Source organism: Nanorana parkeri, unplaced genomic scaffold (assembly GCF_000935625.1).
Source record: "Nanorana parkeri isolate BGI_ZX_2015 unplaced genomic scaffold, ASM93562v1 scaffold431, whole genome shotgun sequence".
Classification (NCBI taxonomy): domain Eukaryota; kingdom Metazoa; phylum Chordata; class Amphibia; order Anura; family Dicroglossidae; genus Nanorana; species Nanorana parkeri.
In genome coordinates this window covers 1144676-1163716 of record NW_017306699.1, presented here as the reverse complement: position 1 = coordinate 1163716, position 19041 = coordinate 1144676, and the positions used below count along the sequence as shown (strand labels likewise).

Here is a 19041-nt window from a genome sequence, read left to right as displayed (position 1 = left end):
CCCCCCCCCATCCCACAGAAAGAGCAGATAATTGTAGGTTGCAGATTATCACAGAAGGGAGGCTAAAAAAGGGCTCTTTTAAGGGTTTAGGTCTCCTTTCTCTTAGGCCTCATTCACACAGCTGTCGGCCCGTACAGATCCGTGCGGCGTGCACGGGCGTATTGGGCCGCTCTCGGGAAGGACAGGTGCTGCATGTGATTGCACGCAGCAGCCTTTTCTTCTCTATGGGAGTATGCGGCTTTACGCTCACTCGAACTGCACATTCATGCTGGTGCACGTGTCCATACTCGTACGCAGACAAGATGGATACTCGTACGTAGACAGGATGGCCGCTTACTCCCAAAGAGAAGAACAGTCTGCTGCGTGCAATCACACACAGCACCTGTCCTTCCCGGGAGCGGCCCGATACGGCTTTGCACGCCGCACGGATCTGTACGGGCCGACAGTTAGCTGTGTGAATGAGGCCTTAACCTCATTCCTAGTGGTTGCTTCTTCCATTTCTTTGGGGCTTCAATTGATTTCATTTCCATGACAATTCCTTGTTTTATAAAGTTTCACCTACCATTATTAAACCAAATGATGGCTTTACACTTCTTAGTGAATAAATAGTTGGGGAATACTTCTAAAAGGATTCCTACGCCTTTATTGTGGACTTTTATTAGAGGAGACAAACAAAAAACTACAGACATGCCAGGTTTTCAAACATAGCAGTAACTAAAAGCATTAATGCCCCTAGACTGCCCTCTAATTTAGCCTCCTTTACATGAAGTCTATTTGTGCTTCCTTTCTGTGGTGGAATCTTCAGTGTCTCTTACTCTGATTTATCCAAATCTACGTTTCTAAACATCATGAAATACCTGCATGAGTTAATGTAAATGGTGTTAGATGCAGCATAGCAAATGCCACCAGAACCTTACATTACATGGACTCACCAGGTGATGCAAGTATTATATAACATTATTTCTTCTGCCCAATAAATGCTTGTGTTGTTAAAATATTATTTTTAGCACCGCTCTTTATTGCACCACATAAGATGTTTACACCACAGTATTCAATTATTTTTATAATCATAAAAAATATATTTTTTGGTGTTGGTTAAAAAATTGTCAACAAAAAAAGCAAAAATAATGTCCTTGAGGTTTATTTGCATTTCCTGAATGACAGAGGAAAGTCATCATCCTCTTTTGTCATTTAAGGCGGTTACTTGTGGTTAAATAAAATAGGAAAGTGAAGCTATGACCTCTGAAAAGGAAGAGGCCTGTAATTTAAGAGTATGAATATCAATCAGAGAGCTTCACAGCTAGCGCAGGTGACAGCCACCTATCGGGGTCACCTCTGTTCTCCTATACAATTCAATGAAAACTAATCATCTCAGATTTGATATATATCCATTTTTCTCCAATAGATTTACTGCTGGCTTTCAATGGCCTCTTATAAAAATGCTTCAAATCTCACATAACTCATAAGCAATAATGATTCAAGCCAGACTGTCCTGAAAAAATGTTTTCACTAGGAAATAGCTTTTTTACTCCTCATGCATAGTGTATACTTTACAAATAAATTGCCGCGAAACGCTATAGTGTTCGGGTTTGGCATGAAGAAAAGGTGGCAACCCTACTCCACACAGTATGATGTATATTTTAAACTGACTGAAAATACAAGCAAAAAACATGGAGAAAAAAGTATAGAGAGTAACCTACATCACAACTGAATGATGTCATTAGTGGTTTAGGTTATTCACTTTCTTTCTTAGGCCCCAGAAAACATGGTTGAGCACAATACAAGAGGCCCCAAGTGACATGAGACGGTAGCTGTTTGTTTCTGAAATTACTTAGTATTTTTTGTGACAAAAGTGTTCTTTTATTATCATCTACATCACTGGTATGCTGTGTACCCTAGGTGGCCACCTATAGATCTGGATGTCCAATGGGGACCTGCAGACATCTGAACTCTCCCGGATGTCTCCAGCTATAATATAGCGGCTTCCGGACAACCGGGAGAGAAACATTTTATCCCGGAAAGGTTTACTCTGCTCTATCTAGCAGAGTAAACCTTCCTTTTTTTTATTCTGACATTGGGGCTGTCGACCGCCGTTAGAGAAAAAAAGAAAGCATGGAAATAGCTAGATTGCTATTGGCTATTTCAATTTGCAATAGCCAATAGCAGGCTGACTATTGCACCCGCCCTCTGCTGCTATCAATCAGCAGAGGTGGACCTGAGTGGGGGAGAGAGCACCTCCCTGAAATGAGAAGGGCGCCACCCTGAAATGAGAAGGACGCCTCCCTAAAATGAATTCTATTCAGGTTGGGATGCCTGGACCTGCAATTAATTTTCCAGGATTTCAGGAATATTAAATATGACTTTTACTCACTTTGGCATTGGAAGGCACATGCTTATTTTATTTTCTAATAGTTGGCAACCATCTATTAACAGTTTTCTCTGCATACTATTGTTTAGAGCTGCAGCTAACGATTATTTTCAAAATCGATTAGTTAGCCGATTATTAAGTTCGATTAATCGGTTAATCGGATAAACAATAAAATAAATTTTTTTAAATGGCTCCAGTGATGGACTACTAGTTTGTATTGAGATTGTAGTCCATCACAGGAGCAAGCTTGGAGCGGTGGAAGTAAAGAAAAGGAAAAAAAAAGTGTGGTGTGCAATATAGTGAAATGAAAAATGTAAAATTATACAGCAATTAATGTAGAATGGCACCGCCTATTAAGGACTACAAAACCCAGCAATAGTACATTATACAGTGCAATGCAGAATATCACCAGCTATAGAGGACTACAACAAATCCCAGCAATAGTACATTATAGCTGGCGGTTTTCTGCATTGCACTGTATAATGTATTATTCCTTGATTTGTAGTCCTCTATACAGTGCAGTGCAGAATACCACCAGCTATACAGGAATACAACAAATCCCAGCAATACATTATACATAGAGGTGCCCCCGAAATGGAAATTTTAGAACCGAAACCGAAATTTAAAAAAATGTCAGGCCGAAACCGATACCGAAAATGTTTTTTATTTTTTCAATTTTTTAAAATATTATTTTTTGTCTGACAGCGACGAGCGTGAGGTGGGGAGGAGGTGCGGCGCGCAGCGTGTGTGGAGCCGTGAACAGGGCCAACTGATCGGAAGCCGATTAATCGATTATTGAAAAAGTTGACAACTTTTCCAATAATCGATTATAATCGATTATGTCGATTAGTTGTTGCAGCCCTACTATTGTTTATTTATCAAGTATCAAAAATTCAAAGCATACAAATAAATTATTTAGCACATTAAAATGAAAAAGCAAAAAAAAAAAAACCCACACCTTTACCCAATATATTAAAATATTAACAATGTTGCCTCAGGGGCGTGTGTGCTGGCAGTACAGGTCCGGGGGGAATGTGCAGGTCAGGGGGTGGTGCAGGTCCAGGGGGGAGGAGCACGCACACGGCACATCTGTCTGTCATCCTGGCAAGCTCAAAGATGTCACAGTTTGCCAGGAGTTGGGTTGGTATGTCGGCCAGAACATCCAGAAAGGGTAAAAGGAGACAGCAGGCACATCTCACGTGACCCAATAAGATGTCGCTTGAGGCAACCAGAACAGGCTACAATATTATAGGGATGGCCCTGGTCCCATGACACTAAACCACCCCCTGTTCCTCACTGGGTTCCCAGAAATCGTAGAAAGTAGTAAAGTGCTGCAGTCACTGGGTCTGTATGTGAAAACTACACGGAGATGCGATATCTAAAATCAACATAAACTGTAGAGATTGCATGTATTCTATTCATCGCATAGATACTTAACCAGTCTTAATGTGTGCCTGTAAAGCACAAAGCTGATCAATATGCAGTTCAAAAAAAGCAAATGTTATAACAGCTCAATTTCCACATATAGGTCATAACAGATAGTATCACAGAAGTATCGGAGATATGAATCATAGATACCATAAAGCAACAGGGACCTGGATACTCAAACTGGTGATACATCTGTAGTGCCTAAGTACCTTTATATATGTATCAGTAGATATACTGCGTGTGTCAGTGGACACAGGTAGGCATGGATGATGCATGCAGTATCACTGCTCAACCTGTTTTACCACTCCTCTCCATCTTCACATAGCAGTTTATATAGGGAGATCAACCAGAAACAAAAAATGGAATGGGCATCTACTTAACCTGATGCATTCCACCACATAGAAAATATTTTGATTTTCAACATTATTTTCAGTAGTAGAGGAAAATATATCACTTAGGTGTTAAATCTACTTTAAGTTGTCTGTAAATCTAAAGCCTGATTGTCTCTTTTGTATGAACTATGTTTTAAGTACAGATATACTGTATTTATCTTACTGCTCAACTTGGTTTACCAACGAACCTATAGAAATTAACATAATTAATATAACTTTCTTTATGTCTACCAATTTTATATAAAGTAAAAAAAGTTTATATACAATATCTATCCATCTAAAGTAAAATTGAGTTTTAGTTTTCCCCTTAGTTCCATTGCTAGTATATATACACATACTGTACATACATACATACATACATACATACATACAGTACCTGTACATAATACATACAAACAAATACATACATACATAAATACTAGGGATGCACCGATATATTTTTGGTATTGAGTATGAGTAACAATATTTATCTTTTCGTACTCGCTGATACCAAGTACCGATACCGTTACTTCCGCTAGTATGGAGCTAGTATCCATATCGGTGCCGATACCGATTATTTGGGTGAGTACTCGACTTTGCTAAAATGCTCCGATACTTACCCCCGATACCAGAATTTCCGCTCAGAGGGAGATTTCCTCTGGCCGGAAGTGCTGCAAGGGAACATGGAGCCGACTTCCTGGCCAATCAGCATGGAGCCGGCCAAACAGCATGGAGCCGGCTTCCTGGCGAATCATTAAGCGGGGTGGCGGGTTATGACACGCTGCATGTTCCCTGGCGGCACTGCCGGTCAGAGGAAATCTCCCTCTGACCAGTAATTCAGGTATCGGGGGTAAGTATCAGAGCATTTGCGTAAAACCGAGTACTCGCCCAAATACTCGTATCGGCACCAATATCGATACTAGTTTTCGTAGCGGTGCAACCCTAATAAATACACACAGATAGATACATACATACATACATACATACACACCACACAGATACATACACATACATAAATACATAGAGTCACTAACTTTGTATCCAGACAGTCTGGCTGGCTCTCCTGGCTGCAATCTCTTCATCCTTAGTGTGTCCCCACTCCTGCCAGAAGAAAGCTGTGTGGACAGCAGTACTGAGGAGGAGGGGGTGGGGCACCTTGGGCCGAGCCCTGAGTAAGGCTCTTCGCATTGTACATAGAATCAATATGTCAGGCTGCCCCAGTGGCACTGAGCTCCATACAGTACATCTTATGTACAGGTGAGCAGGGCATACATCGCTCATAAGTACGAATGCAGGGGATGGCAGGCAGACACCAAGGAGTGAACATCCCTGCCCGCAGCGCCCCTAAAAATTTGGCACCCAGAGCAACTGCCCCAATGGCCCCCATATGCTACACCCCTGTGCAGGGAGACTTTTCTGCTTGGAGCTACTTGGTATGGTGCAGGCTTGTGGATTGCATTACCTGCTGATGCCTGTCTCAGCACTCGCCACCACTTTACCAATTATTATTATTATTGTACAGGGTTTATATAGCGCCAACAGTTTGCACAGTGCTTTACAATATGGGTTCTCTCCGCCACTGTAGTGATGCACCTTCCCGTATTCAGTCTACTCAACAAACAGGCATACTCTTGGAAGAAAAACATCAATTTGCAAACAGTAGAGCTACTTCCAAACACCTACTCTAGGCTACTGGTTGTCTTCTCAAATACATAAAGTCTGATGTGATCACAGTGTCAGCCTCTTTCCTTCAGTTCTAATTCAAGTTCAAACCTGTCTTGGATGCCTGAACCGGATAGGTGACAGCAAGCATAGAAATAAAAAGGTATAGCAGGCTTCAGGAGGCTGACACCTGTCCCCTACACCCAATGACCACTCCCCACTCACATTTGAGCAGTTATGTGAAATCTTGCTGCAGTAAACTACAGACAACAGAAGGATTTTCTACTTTAGCAGTTTTAGTTGGTCCACTGATTGATTTCACTTATTTCTCTTCATAAAAAGTGCCTAGTAACCTGTAGCAATCAATCAAGCATCAGACTTCAACAAGGAAAGATGCCATCTGATGGGGGTTACGGGTTGGTGAATGTTGCTTCATTTTACAATGAAACCCATCATTTACTTTATTTGCCATTTTTTACTCAACAGTCGCATTTAAATAGCCTAATCCTTATTTGCAAGAAACAAGCGTAATATAAACACTAATTAAAGAAATAATTAAAGAAATAAGATGATAATCTCTGCCTCATAATAATAATCTCACAAACATGTAATAGTTTTTAACAAACCTCCCAGTCCAGTACTGACGCTTGCCACTGTGCAATTTTGTCAATGTTTTCCAGTCTCCTCTTTCGCTCATTAATCTGTTGGGTGACGTTCCTCATGACAGCAAGAGCAGCCGCCACATACCTGTAATCACTGTGGATACAAAAACAAAATTTATTAAGTAACGAGCAGAAATGTTCAGCTTTTTTCTTTTTGTGCAAACAAAGGTTCTGAAACTACATTGACTGGACTGCTAAAGTTGTAGTTTATGTTGCTACTTGTCAGATCTGCTAATTTTATTTCATTGTGTTTGTACATCACACTGGTTGAAAAGGATACCTGAACAGATGCCAAAAATCCCCTGCTAACGCCTTCAATACTGCCAAGCATTTTGAGCGATACAGGGCTGTGACCTTATTGTTATTGTTTCACGGTGTAGGAGGGGTTAACTGGTCTAAGTGACTTCAACAATCTTCACCTCACTGGTGGTAAGTGGTCGTAACGTCAACCCCCCCAGTGGTCAGTGACAGGCTGTAACCCACTGAACCCCGAGCATTGGTGTTCAGTGTGAGTCTGTAACTTTAACCCCAGCACAAGAAATTTGACCAAAGTTCCTACCCACTATTAAAAACATTAACAAGTTCTGGCTGAAGTTGTGTATTAATGTAAGTTACTGAATGGACAGACCTGCCCAAGTATCAAACTCCAAAATTACAAACCAAAGCTGTGGGTCATGTTCATCCAAACAATGACAGTTCTTCAGCCTGCTCAGCCCTGCACCTGCTTGACCTTTTTTTTCTCTCTCAGAGATGTCAGTCCTGAACTACTACATTGCTGTGGAGGTACTGTAGATCTGACACTGCCATGGAGGAGACCAGTCATACTTAGCATCACTAGGACACTGCAACATGATAACCTGAAAATTCCACTAGCGGTCTGCCTTGAAGATAATTTTCCAGATAGCCAGACGCTGAACATCAGTAATGTTATGGCTGTGATCTCCTTCTTGATCTCTGACCTATGAAGCCTTACCTGCCAAGACAAGCGTTACATGTACCAACAGTGGTAAGCATGAGCTCATCTGAGGCCAAGTAAGGCCAGAGCCAGCCCAATCCAACAACCCATAGCTACATTTGGATAATTTTATAATAGTAGCAAAGTATACAGTAAAAGTACCTAAGCTAACATGGACAACAGAGACCTTTAACAGAGATAGTAAAAATAATTTGTTCTTCCTGCCCAGTGACATCACTTTCCTATGTCAGGCAGTAGATGATGTCGACCTAATAACAGAGAAACTGGCTGATAGGTAAAATGCCAGTCATCTTTGGAAGGAAAGTAGGAGCCTCCAGCTGCTTATCCATCCTACAACAAACCTACAAATGATTCTTCCTGCAAATGAAGGATTGCACTACCATAACATGTAATAAACAGCATCAGGTTATAATCCTTCATTATAAGAGTTGCCATCACAGGGACATAGACACACTTCTCTGGGTCCTAGTGAAAACGTAAACCAGGGCTTGGTGGTATCTTATATTTAACTATTCATACCATACACACAAATAACAATAACAGCAATACAATATAACGTACTATGAGCAATTGAGTTTATGCTTGCTTATTAAAACACCATGATGAAGCATTCCATCGGTGCAATGGGGGAGAATGGAACAAGCATTAGAATACCAGGGTCTCAGCTGGACCTTCTCAGGTGCTATGAGCCTGCACCCTTTACTACCCTGTTGCTTTGCCACTGTATTATTATTGTTATACAGGGGAATATGTGATTCTTCACGTAGCAGTGAATTTAAGGCAGTTATGGTCAGTATCTGCCTTTATAGAAGAAATATTGAGTCAATAAACATCTATTATTTCAGAGGATCAGCAGTCTTACAGAGTGTGTGGGATGTACACAACTCTGTGTGAGTCAACTGAGCTTCAGCTCAAGGCAATCGGCAAATCACAAGTACAGACGTTAATCACTGAAACCAGTTAGGTTTTTGCTCTGAGCTTTGCTTGTTATACTTAAGTTTCAACTATAGGGAATTCCTACAGAGGCTCACTCTTACACATAGTTGATGGCTGGTTGAAGTTGCATATGTCAAGGCGGGCTGTTCTCAAAATCCAGAAAAGTTCAGCATTGTTGGTGGTTGTTGCATTTGACTTTTTATTCTTTATTTTTATTATATATTTTTTTCATTCTCCTTGGGGCAGCTTAAGAGAAAGAATGGGGGTCTATCTAGTAAGATACAGTATAATGGTGCCTTGTAATACAGGTTTGCCACACTGATCAGTTAGATGCCTCCTGTTTTCAAAAACTGCATCTGATGTGCTGTGTGGGAAGACACCGACACATATATTTTCTCTCTCTCTCTCTCTCATATTTCATGCAAATTAACTTGGGAGGAAAGGGTGAATTGGGCATTTCTTCACATGTACATAGTGCATTTTTTACCCAGGAATATATGGTTGTTCAGGTTATAGATTTTAAAAAAAGGACATATATCCTATATTAATAAAGAATCCTGTGGAATTTTTGGGTCACCCATTCTATCTCATTCCTTTATTCTTTTTGGTCAGTCACTGACATTGCATGCAGACATGGGCATGATTGTCCCCACATTGTGATAATAAAAACATGAAAAATGCAATTTTGTAAAAGGTTTAGTAAGATTTCCTTATCCAAAGTCCAGATAACGTCCCATTTTTTCACCTAGACCCTCAGCTTGCTTCCTTACAACTGGTGCAGCAGAGAATGTCCCTGACCATAAAACAACCTGCAGATGGTTTTCTGGGTGTCTACAAATTCATGGTCAGAGGGCGAAGGCAAACTAAGTGATAGGGAGAAGGATGGTGAAGGATTTTAAGCCTAGTGGCTTATGTGACCTATGTAATACACTGACATTAAGTTTTTTTTTTTATCACAGAGGCTACCGCCTAAACAGCAGCTTTACATTTCACATGTTGTAAAATATAGTAACACAGCAGGCATATATAGATAGAATGGTGCTCTTCAATTGCAGTCCATAGAGTGATGTATTCAACAATGAAACAATGCTATTGCTATTGGAAAATGTAGCAGGGAGAATGTCTCCACATAATTGCACAGAGTTCAAAAGCTAAAGAGAGATTTACATCCCCTTTAAAAAAAAGGTTTGATTGTTTCCCTCTCTTAATTCATAATATAAAGATATAAATGAAGGATTTTATAAAATGAGACCAAACAATATTAATGTAACTTGTTTGCGCCTGAAGGCCTTATTAAATTTTAGAATCAATATGGTAACATATAGAGGGATAAATCTAAGTGATGATCAACCAATGTCAGAGCTCTTGCCACTAGATGACACCCAGGAAACTCCAGCACAGCGCTGTTATTTTTAATCTACACATTACTTACTGCTGACAGTTTTGAGACCAAGGATATGTAATACACAACCATTAAGAAGAATGCCCTGTCACAGCCACTAGGTCAGCCAGTTTACAGATTCATCATTTATTACATATGTCCCAACTCATTGATCTTTCTTCCCTAAAGATAAACTGCAAATACAAATAAGTCAATGACAGGAGTGGAGCTTTGGGTTTATACATTGTTCTCACTTTAATACTGACCTACTTTTCTTTGAAATAAAATTCTAATATTTAAAAAACAACTCAGCTTTTAGTGCAGATCATTTAGCAGCCACTGTCCTGGCAGCCTGTACATACCCCTATTTGAAGAGATGAGTGTGTTCCCCTAAATGCAGCTTCTACATTAATCCTGCCATTCTGATGAGGAAGATGCTACCAGGAGCAACTAGAGGGATCTTTGGGCATCAGTCTGAATGGCAGCTCTCTCTAGTGGCTAGTAATCATTGACTAATGTAAAGACATAAATATTAAATATAAAGTGTCCTTTAGAGAACAGTAAAATCACATTCATTTTTTTTTCAGGGCAGCATGAAATTGGGGGGGAAAGTCCAACACCACAGCTGGAAGTGATAAGAAATCTCACTACAGGCAAACAGGAAATAAAACCTGACCGAGGTTCTAATCTTTTCCTACACTACTAAAAATATCTTTTTTTTACTGCTGTGCATCTCCACTGGGGAGATTTCCCTTAATTTCCTGTTTTGTCTGAATCATGTAAATAGACAGGAATTGTGGAGAAATCTCCCCAGCATGGACAGCAATAAAACCTGACTGGGCTTCTAAATCTTCATCAGTTTATCCAAAGTGTAAAAAAAATTGTTCTGGTGAGAATGATATACTAAGGACATAAAACATTTTTTATATAGGTTGATTTTTGGTGGAAGAGCTGAAATATAACGTTAACAAGCAAAAAGATTTAAAGCGGGCCACCTCTTAAATGTTCTTTAGTAGGAGTGACATGTGACAGGAGTGACATGATTTGACAATATAATCCACCTCTAATATAACAAATATGAAAGATCTATAAAAAAAAAAAAAAGAGAGCACTAGCAGACAAAGCATTCGGTGAGAGGCATGTTTACAACTCTATGGTCCCAGCACAGCAGTATCATGAGAAATAGTGTTGCATAAAGTTATTAAAAAAACAGGTTGAAATATATTTTGCTAATTGGCAACAAATGATTTCATGCATTAGCTTAATTTGCTTAAAGGGCAGTTCTTGTAAAAAAAAGAAAAAGCTAGCGCGCTTAGTCAGATTTTATGAGCGCTATTACATGCAACCAAACAGCAATTCGCCAATAAATAAAATACAATCCTGGAAGGTAACCTGATATAACACAAGAAAAGTAATAAAGACAGGACGGACCTCTCACATTGTATCCCCGTTGTCTTGCTTTGTAATAAAGAGAGACAAAAGGTATTGGCTTTAGGAGCCAGCAGAGAAGGGTAATCCATCTTCTCAAAGAGATACTGCAGCCAAGTTATTGATTTCAGCCTTATGTATTCATTTTACTCCTCTGGACATCAAAGCTCGTTAATTAGAAGAATGCATTGGGATAGATGCCATTGGTGTATGATTAACTATCAGCCAACACAGCCCTCTAATAAGTGGCAGACAGTCAGAAAAGACCACACTGAAGGCTATGGTAATAAGGGTGAAGGAACCCCATTTGTGAGGAACAAATCAAACATCATTTAAGGTGAATTGCAGTTATCTGGTTGTACAAAGTATCGACATTTTAGCTATCTGGGTATAAAAAGTAATAAAGTAACACGTGAAGCTGCAGAATGCTAAAAAGTAAATAGGTTAAACGTAAAGCTACGAAATGCATTTCTTCAGAACAGCTTTAAAGCCAGTTTTCGTTTGGTCATGAATAGTACCTGTGGTCCTGTGCTGTGTATTTTAGTAGCTCAGCCAGCTGAAGCGGGTACTTGCAGATCTTCTGCACAGGTGTCAGAAGGAACCCATCGATGGCAATGTCAATCATTTGCTGCAGTAGTCGGCACGCTTCAAAGAAATGCTGGTACCTGCCGTCCTTCATCAGCTTGGAGAGCTCCATGCAGGCGTCCAAATGATTATTACAGTACTCTGAGTATATCCAGAATCCATCTTGCTGCAGGAGTAATAAAGAGTAGAGATGGATAGACACAGATCAGAACCAATTCTAACTTCAGTCATTAATCTAAACAATCACCATCAAATTATTATCAATCATAATAACATAAAAAATATGGATATGTCTGCCTGAATAAACTATTTCGATACTACACCCTTATTCAATTTTAAACATTTCACTTCAAAGTGTATTTCTAGCCAGAACGTTCCCTAGTTTCGAATAAACTTTTTTCTGTCTTGCTGTCTTTCTATAATCTGAAATATGCTTATGACTGACTATGCAGTTATAGTTGAAATAGTGAGGCCTGTGACGTGGTATGTGCATATAAAAAATGAAATATATAATTAATGTATTTGGATAGTTTCAAAAATGTTTCCATGTACAGTATGTAAATATATATGTGCATGGGCCAGGCATTTTTATTTATAACATTTTCAAGCTGTGCTTTCTGCTCAGTAATGCTGCATAATGGCTGTGGTTTGCTGCTCATCTGTCTCTTTGCAAATTAGCTCAGGCTGAAAACACATGGCTTTCTAAGGGCCCATGCTTTATTAGCTACTGTATACTGATAGCATCCCTACAGAAAAGCTGCTGGAATAAATGGGTCGCCACAAGAGGAAGTAACAACAAATCTCAATATAGTATCTTGCAATAATTTTTAGAATTCTATAATTTAAATCGAACCCAATATACACTTTTTATTTTATTTTATTTGGAGTGGAGCATGGTTTGTGTCCTGCTCTCTGTGACCCCATCGGGTTGATCTCTCCCACATCTAGTCCTACAATGAGAAAGGCTTTGCTGTTATCTGAACGTCCTGCTTTCCTCTCTGATATACAGTATATTCCCATGGAGAATCTGCCACACACAGCTGGTGGCACAGAAATGCTGAAAGCATGCTTCAGCAGTTCCTTGTCATCAGTCTGCTTACTATGTCACCATAGAAATATATAGAAAATACAATCCATAAGAACAAGAATGTTTGGCTCACAGTTCCAGCTGTCACAGCAGGACTTATACTTAGCTGACATCTTCCCACTGGGGTCACATGCAGCCAAAGTACTTGACAGTGGATTAAACTATGCCTTACTCCATTCAAAACTGGAAGCAGTTACTGTACTGAATATCCACTTTATATTACAGATAGGAAGGGTGAAGGTAGCAGCAGGATTTTGTAGGAAGCCCAGGCAGCTTTGCATACATGTAGGTTCAGGGGCAGCCACATATCCACAGGGTGGATTCTTGGTCACTGGATGAAGGGGCTGTGCACAGGGCCAGATTAACATAGGGGCTACTGCAGTGCCACCTCCAGGCCCACCACTGAAAATAGGCCCGGCCATCCCTGGATCGCCTTGGTATACCCGATGGCAATCTGGGCCCGCATGAACACAATCAGGCAGAGGTGCCAGCAGCTCTCTAATCAGGCATATTAGGTGGCCACTCCTTGGGGCAATACATTATACAGCAATGCAGAATAATAGTTTATAATTTTCTGCATACTCTGTGCTGCCGCTCTGCTCTGGGATGTCGGCGTGATATCTCAGGCAGAGGGTCTCGGCAGGGCTGTGGAGGGTTTCAGGAGGACATGAAGGGTCTCAGGAGGGGTGCGGAGGGTTTCAGGAGGATTGCGGAAGGTTTCAGGAGGGGCAGATGTGCGGGCCGATGGTGTAAACAGATGCCGTGTGGTTCCCCAGAAGGTTGCCGTGAGGTCCCCATCAAGCACGGGACCTTACGGCAGCCACTTCAATCTACAGATTTCAAGCACCAGACCATGCAAGCATGCCTCCTTGGGCTGATCCAGCCTTGGGCCCTGGTGCATAGCAGCTGATAGTAGCTGTATTAGTGCTGATCTATAGTCAGTAATATATTTATTTCAGGTGTAATACAGCGATCATGAGTCATTTGATTATGCAGTGAGTGGATGTAGTAAGTACAGTTAGGTTCTCTGGAATGAGAGTGGTTGCAGAGATCTCACCTTCTTCCCTGTTGGAAGCTCACCGGTGAAGTTATACAAAGACCAGGACAAGACAGCGGATCAGCTGAGCCATACATATGCACCAACATCCTGATTATGTATTCATATCAGCCCCGCTTGTTGCGGGCTCAGCCTGGCTATCCTCATACAGGACCCCATTATGGACACAACATTACCCCAATAATGTCACCTGACAGCAGCTGCTGCACACTTGGCCTGTCTGCACCTTTATTCCTTATAGCATGGAATAGAAAGGCAGCCACCTACCTGTTTCCGTAATAATGTTCCTGAGGTTACCAGGAAAGCATGGGACACCAAGGAGTGAATTGTTGTTGGTGTGTACGCAGTGCTCCACTACCGGTATGAGAGAGCAGCTTTGCTCTTCGTGTTTAATAGCTTGGCTCTACATGGTTCCCAGAAGGCTGCTGAGGTCCCCAGCCAGTGCTGCTTATGGCTGCTGCTTCAATAAAAAAATTTAAAAAATGTAAAGCGCCGGACCATGCCTTCTCCAATAGGGGAGGGGGGTGGCAGGGACCAGATCTCAGTTGCCCCCCCCCCCCTTCCCCAGCCTCGGGGTCTGGTGTAGCTGAACTGGCAGTATGTCCGCCCCTGTGCTACTATGACTTTTACCCTCAGCTCTTTTGCTGCCTGTCCTTGATACATACTTCATGTTAAGATCAATAATTTCCACAGGTGATTCTGCCAGCCGCTACAGAGAGAGTTAGGCAGGGGGCCTCAAAGTTTTGCTATGGGGCCCCATGAGTTGAAGTTAAGTCCCTGAGAGAGGAAGTGGTTTGTAGTCTAAACTAAGGAGAGCAGCCTAGGGTGACAATGGTGTTCCTTCATAGATACAGTACCGTGTGTGTGTTGTCACCCTAGGAAAGGTAGTGTGTTACTGGCAGGATTAGCAGGGGAAAATAAAGGATAAAATGCCTGAATGAAAGTAAAAACAATGCAACGACCACATCTTAAGGCTGTTAAGCTGCAATATTTTAGATTTTTCTTATTGGGTTAGGATACACTTTAAAGCTGAACCCCAGGCAAATATAAAATTAATACCAAATAATGCAGTTATGTATTCATTTACAAATATTTAAATGTTTTTTTAATGAAACTAGGGTAAGTACCAGAATTTGACTTGCTACTAGCCTAACGCAATCTCTGTACAGGCTGAAAAAGGAGGCATAGTACTAGGGCCAATTAGGAGTGCCGCAGTGTACATATGGTGTGAAGAAACATTCTCACGGCAGGAGATCAGCAGAGAGTGACTATTGCTGATCTTTCACTGTCCATTCACAGGTTGGGGGCAGGAGGGTGACAAGGCTTTATTGCTCAAAAAGCAGCGGAGGAATGTCAGGTCACCAGAGAGGCTCTGTTGTGTGGCAGGGTTGTGTAAATCTCGGAAATGGGTGGACAGAAACACAAATCCTTTGTCAGGAAAAACAGGCCCCATATATGTATTTTAACGCTGTATTTAGCTGTTTACCTGGAGCTCAGTTTTATTTATTATTATTTGTGAAAAAGAAGGAATTACTTAATTAATTAACACATTAACATACTCAACAGTTCAGTAGAATGTGTCCATGATTGCCATAATTAATATAATCAGATACATTTAATTTTTTCAGTCTTATCTCACTTGGCACCAGGTAAAAGTTTGAATCCAATAGCGTTTAAACTGATATATTGTCCCAGTAGTAATCATAAAGAGTCAGCAAGATCATTTCCTTGTAGTTCTGCCCTTCAAAAACACAGTAAACCCCTCTCATTCCTCTAAACAAATAAATAGGAAATGGGTCACTTGTTCAAAGCAAAATAGCTCAGGCTTTCAATGATATTAAGGAGAATGATCTATCTTTCCACCATCAGCTAATACCTCATAATGAGGCACATTGATTAAATGTAAATGGCTTGACCTGTCCAGTCCCTGCCTGCCGGTATTCTCGCCCCAGCATATGCAACCTGTCTCATCAGAATGAAAAATGAGACATAATGATCCTTCATTAAGAACTATTGCCACTTTTTGCTCAATTTATTCTTATTTCATCTCTGCATATTATTGCCTTCACCATGCCTAGGAAATGATGATAATGTCTTGTAAGTGTAAGTACATTTGACTACCATGTAGCCAGACATTGCTATCATAAACATTGTATAGAGAGGGGAATTCCTGTCTGGAACAGGACTGATGCAGAATTCTGAACGGAGTTTGCGCATGTTCCCGTACAGCCATTCCAAATCCATCTTCAATGAGCTGCCAGTGTTGAATGGATGAATCTCTTAGCTAGATATATTGACCTGGGTGTGACAGGGAAATAATCTGCTGTGACATTCTGTACATAGACATCACTCTCCAGCAAATAAATAGGAAGAGTGTAATTGTGGGCATAGTGTTCTGTTTAGGCTTTTCTTCTTTTTTTTTTCTTTCTCCGTATCTCTATAGGTTGGACTCAATGGACTTGTGTCTTTTTTCAACCTGACTAACTATGTAACTATGTAACTATATATAAATAAATCCAAAGATATACAGTAACAATCCATGTATGAATATGCCACTTGCATTCTACCGGTAGCGTTTTCTGCGCGGTTTTCCAATCCGATACGAAACCGTGCATACATTAACATATGTGTGAATTCCACATGTTTGCGGCTTATACTATAGCCATATTGTGCGGAATCCGCTCATAAAAATCGCACTTGAACTATATTGCGGGACGTACCGTGCGACCGATGCAATAGTCTGATCAATGCACATTGCAATGCATTGTTTTTTATGTTTAGCGCGGTTCTGTGCATATTCGTATGGCTGAATACGTACAGAAAACAGCTCATGTGTGAATGGAGCCTTATTACCTCAAGATAAATATCAGAAGTGTTATTATGCAAAGAAAATACTGGACAATATTTTATTGACTGAAATGTAAGTATAATGTTAATATTATTATTAGGGAAGCTGGGCAACGATTTATTACACGCTTTCTGGCTTTCTGATTGGCTGGGAAGCCGGCTCCATGCTCCTTGTTGGCAAGGGAGCATGGAGTCAGCTTCCCTGCCAATCAGGAAGCCGGGCAGCATGTATTGACTCGCCGCCCCGACTTTCTGATACTGGAAGTTCCAGTATCGGGATAGGCATCAGAAGCATTTGGTTGAGTACTCGCCCAAATACTCAGTATCGACACTGATACAGATACTAGTATTGGTATTGGTGCATCCCTAATTCTTATTATAAGAATATACTCTGCCCATATTTGATAAATTGATGGATCCCATGTTTCACGGTCAGCATTTTCTGACCAATGAACTCAATTGCCAGACCAGGACCTAATCCTCTCCATAAGTGCTAGCAACTTGGAGCAAAGCCATAATGATATTATTGAAAATAATATCTTTGATGGTGGCATTCTCCTTAAAAACATATAGAAGCGTGAGACGGCCTCTATACATGTTGATATTTAGAAATCACCACATAGATACAATGAATATCAACTACTATAATCTGCAAAACAAAGCTAACTGTCAATGTAAAAAATATAGTGCAATCAATTGTAAGTGCAACAAATAATAATGAGATCACAAAACACAATACTGACCATGGAAACATGTAATGTAAACATTTAAACAAAAAACAAATGCAAAATAAAGACAAACAGCCACATGGTATAAAGATGTAAAGCTTAAATTTTTAAAATTTTGTGATGCAGTGTGTAAGGGTTAGAACCTCTTTCTATTCCTGTCTGTGTCTGCAATCTGGAGGTTTTCCCTTTACTTCCTGACCCAGGTGCAGGGTATCCCCGTGGAAGGAGGTAATAGAATTACTCCAATTAAAACTGAGTTAAAGCTTAAGTTTTTACTAGTGATGCACCGATACTGTTTTTTTTGGGTAATGACTACCAATATTTTTCCCGGTACTTGCCGATACCAAGTACCGATACCGGTACTACCGCCAGCGTGGAGCCGGCTTCCCCGCCAATCAGGAAGCCGGGCGGCGTGTCATTGCTGTTTGGCCAGCTCGATGCTGATTTGCCGGGAAGCCATCATTCAGCATCGAGCAGGCCAATCTGCATGGAGCCGGCTTCCTGGCCAATCAGGAAGCCGGGCGGTGAGTCATTACCCGCCACCAGGCTTCTTGATTGGCCGGGAAGCCGGCTCCATGTTCCCTCACGGCACTGCCCGTCACAGGAAATCTCCCTGTGACCGTAAGTTCTGGTATCAGGGGTCAGTGTTGGAGCATTTGGGCATTTCGGGATCGGCGCATTCCTAGTTTTTTCTTATATGTGCCTTCTCTGATTCCTCCTTTCTAGGTAATGTCCACATGTGATGCTGAGCCTCCATCATTGAAAGAAATGAAATCCACTGAATGAAAGTATTGGACCAAGATAGGAGGGCTGAAAAGAAAAGGGCTAAAAGATGCTGGATGTCCTTCAGCTAGGAGATGAGGTGGGCTCTATCTGCCTTGCTGCAGCTTCTAATGTACACTGTAAGAAAGTCACAGGCGGGAATTTATCAAAACTGGAGCAGACATAATCGGGAGCAGTTGCGCATAACAACCAACCAGCTTCTCTTTTCAGTTTGTTCATTTAAGCTTTGAAAATGAAAGATGTAAGCTGATTGGTTGCCATGAACAACTACTCCAGATTCTGTCTGCTCCTGTTTTGATACATTTCCCTCACAGCGTGCAGTGAAATCAGAGTAAACAATTTCAGTAGAGAAGAGGAGCCTGCACAACTGTGCTAGACTGAAGGTATAGCAGCTTTAACAACAAAAGCCCAATTGTTTGCTGTATGTGTCTTCCAGTGACACACTTACCTCACATTTCTTATCCCTGTGTCATAAGTATAGAAACAACAGGGAAACAGAAAGCAAAAAAACTGTTGGAAATTTGGCTTTAGGGATCTATTTACATATGTGTGGCCATTACATGCTTTGGGTTAAGGCAATCCATTGGTTTGAACACACCAAAGCATACAAAAAAAAAAGGTGCATGCACTATGTTTAGCAATGCAGTGCAACACACAGCACAGTAGTGCGTTACCCTAAGCTATGGTTTGCTGCAATGCAGGTGCATTGGAGTACTATTCAGAATAAAGGGCACCTCACTAA

At 40.9% G+C, this 19041-nt stretch overlaps 1 protein-coding gene across 5 annotated transcripts in view; it reads right to left on the bottom strand.

Moving 5' to 3' along the window:
• ARHGEF9 (Cdc42 guanine nucleotide exchange factor 9) overlaps window positions 1–19041 on the bottom strand; it is a 252896-nt gene that overhangs the window by 33822 nt on the left and 200033 nt on the right. For all 5 annotated transcript variants that reach the window (XM_018560090.1, XM_018560092.1, XM_018560091.1 and 2 more), the window contains exons 5-6: window positions 11731–11963; window positions 6456–6585 (exon numbers count right to left, since the gene is read on the bottom strand). In XM_018560090.1, the coding sequence (XP_018415592.1) occupies window positions 6456–6585; window positions 11731–11963 (363 nt within the window). The remainder of the gene's footprint in view (window positions 1–6455; window positions 6586–11730; window positions 11964–19041) is intronic.